General features: G+C 45.7%; 2 protein-coding genes across 2 annotated transcripts in view; one reads left to right on the top strand and one right to left on the bottom strand.

Annotated features, from left to right (window-relative positions):
* Positions 1–2,379, top strand: part of T265_08390 (hypothetical protein) — a gene marked incomplete at both ends in the record, with an annotated part of 63,675 nt that overhangs the window by 28,343 nt on the left and 32,953 nt on the right. The window contains 4 exons of the mRNA XM_009174184.1: positions 282–548; positions 591–761; positions 806–909; positions 954–2,124. Of these exons, the coding sequence (XP_009172448.1) occupies positions 282–548; positions 591–761; positions 806–909; positions 954–2,124 (1,713 nt within the window). The remainder of the gene's footprint in view (positions 1–281; positions 549–590; positions 762–805; positions 910–953; positions 2,125–2,379) is intronic.
* T265_08392 (hypothetical protein) overlaps positions 1–2,379 on the bottom strand; it is a gene marked incomplete at both ends in the record, with an annotated part of 6,842 nt that overhangs the window by 2,573 nt on the left and 1,890 nt on the right. The window contains one exon of the mRNA XM_009174186.1: positions 1,792–2,099. Coding sequence (XP_009172450.1) covers positions 1,792–2,099 — 308 coding nt within the window. The remainder of the gene's footprint in view (positions 1–1,791; positions 2,100–2,379) is intronic.

Raw genomic sequence — 2,379 nt, 5'->3', positions numbered from 1 at the left:
ATCGCTGAGGTGCGCAAACCGTCACACCACGGTAAGGTCCAGTCTCTTCGTGATGGCGGGGAGAACAGATAGGATGGATCATGGTTGAAGGCAGTGTAATGAGAGAATGCTATTCTCCAAACCGCAGATGTTATAGAGGAAACCTCTGGATTTACGACGAGGGTATCGATGATTCAGTGCGTCCCGTGCATCAATCTTCACCTTCTGTAATTTAAAATCGGCTTTGATGGCCATCTTACAACTTAATCTTCTTCTCACAACTTGTTTTTCTTTGTTCTCAGGTTCGTACCAAAATGGAAAGTTCATCCGGAGGTCACTCTTTCATTGCCGCCAAGCTTTTGCGGGATCCGGAGATAAACCCCGCCTATCGCATGCAGCTCTATCGGATCGATGGAGTTGTGGAGGGAGTAAGTACTAACTTCCACACTGAAACTCGCACTCAGCAAACCCTTCCTGACTTGGAGCCGGTAGTTGATCCAAGACCTTCTTTCCATTTTCGAGGGCTATGCAAACGCCAGGCTGCTGATCTACCTATTCCTAGCTTCAAAGTAAGTTTTTTAGTTCATAGGTTTTCACTCTATGGATTTCAGATTGATGAATATTATGTGGGTGAGAAGCCAGAAAAGGAAGTTACCTTCTCAAATTTGAATGATAACATAAGCTATAAAAATCTGGAAGACATGTGTAAACCTTTTGGTATGATTGAGGAGGCAAAAGTTTACTACCATCCCTTGACACAACGTCATCTGGGCGTCGGCACGGTATTTCCGTTGTTGGTACTTTTACTAGTCTGTTTCTGACTCAGGTGGTGTTCAGGTCGTCGAGAAGTGCTAAAGTATGCGCCAGCACCCTGAACCACACGTCTAAGATGGGCAATATTATGGAGGTCAGAGTTGATTTTCTTGGTGGGTATTGCATTTTTATATCACTATTTTCACTTTAGGAAGACATAGGGCCAAATTATTGGGGGAACTAATGGCGGATATGTTACCTAGGAATGGTTCCGTTGACCAGTTGCCTGACGCCGAATGTGCAGTTGCTCGGAGTCGCCTACTTTCAGGTCACCCTTCTTTCGGCCATCATCCAAATACTGTGCAAAGTAAGCATGTTTCGCACGGTTCCATGTTCACAACGGAATCAACTGCTCCGGGCCCCGGTAGGCTACGAACCCAGAGGACGCCATCACGCGACCTACCGCCATCCCATTGTATGACAACTTTCAATTCACATTTGTTCAGTCGAGCATCAGCGAACCGTTCTGATAACAGTGGTTCATTGGACCATTTACCACCTGCTGGTGAAATTCGGGTCGTGACCGATTTAAAACCGAATGACGAAGAATCAGTGCGACACCTTCAACCAAGGAATAGACCCCTTGGGTCTTCATCCACTTTTCCAACCGAACGTGGCTTACACATATCTGATTCCATCCCAGAAGCCATTGATCCTGGGAGTGCTCATCCTACCAACACGGACAAGGTGAACAAAACCCGGGGTAATCAACCTCCGTGTGAAGAATCTCTTGAATCTCGCATTCAGAAGTTACTCCAGTTGAATGCTCTATCAGGGACATCCGCTGCACCTAGCCCACCCCCTCCTCCCGATGTACACAGCAGCACTACTACTATCACTGTAACCTCTTCTGTAAGCAACTCTTCATGTAAACCCGCTACCACGACTGCTTCGGTGTGTTCTAGCGACCCCTTGTCCAGACACGGGGATTCTCACATGCCCCTCACCCAGTCAGACCGAACACGAGTTCCTGTGGAATCTGATGTTTGTTTCCCTCACCTTTCCGACCGTCCACAGGCCTTGATCAATCGCCGGACACTACTTCCAACACCGGAATCTTTAACAGATATGTCCATCCTTGATCCCTCACGTGCATTTTCCCTTCCACGCCATTCGCCCTCCCCATCCACATCCGGGGCCCCCGGATCTAAGGTCGCGCAGAAGCCCTTGGATACCGTTGAGCTCAACATGATTGCTTTGGATGTTTTCACCCTGTTCATTGATGAGCTCAAGGAGATTATGCGGCGCGATGTGACACGGAGGATCGTGGAGGGTAATGCGTTCAAGATATTTTCCAATTGGTGGGACTCCAAAGAACATGATATTCTCAAGGTGAGTTGCAATATACCATTCACTAGCACCCCTTGAAACTGTTTTGCTTGGAATAGTTTTCTCGATGCAAGATGGCTTTGGTTGGTATATGTTTCTCTTGTGATATTCTTGGGATGTTCTCTTGTAATATTCAGAAAATATGCATGGAAGACCCTCCAACATTAAATAATTCGGAATAGTCTGACGACTTGTGGTACATTATTATTATTATTATTATTATTATTATTATTATTATTATTATTATTATTATTATTA

This window comes from Opisthorchis viverrini (assembly GCF_000715545.1).
Source record: "Opisthorchis viverrini unplaced genomic scaffold opera_v5_216, whole genome shotgun sequence".
Classification (NCBI taxonomy): domain Eukaryota; kingdom Metazoa; phylum Platyhelminthes; class Trematoda; order Opisthorchiida; family Opisthorchiidae; genus Opisthorchis; species Opisthorchis viverrini.
Note: the sequence above shows the minus strand (reverse complement) of the source record. Positions and strands in the feature narration are given on the sequence as shown.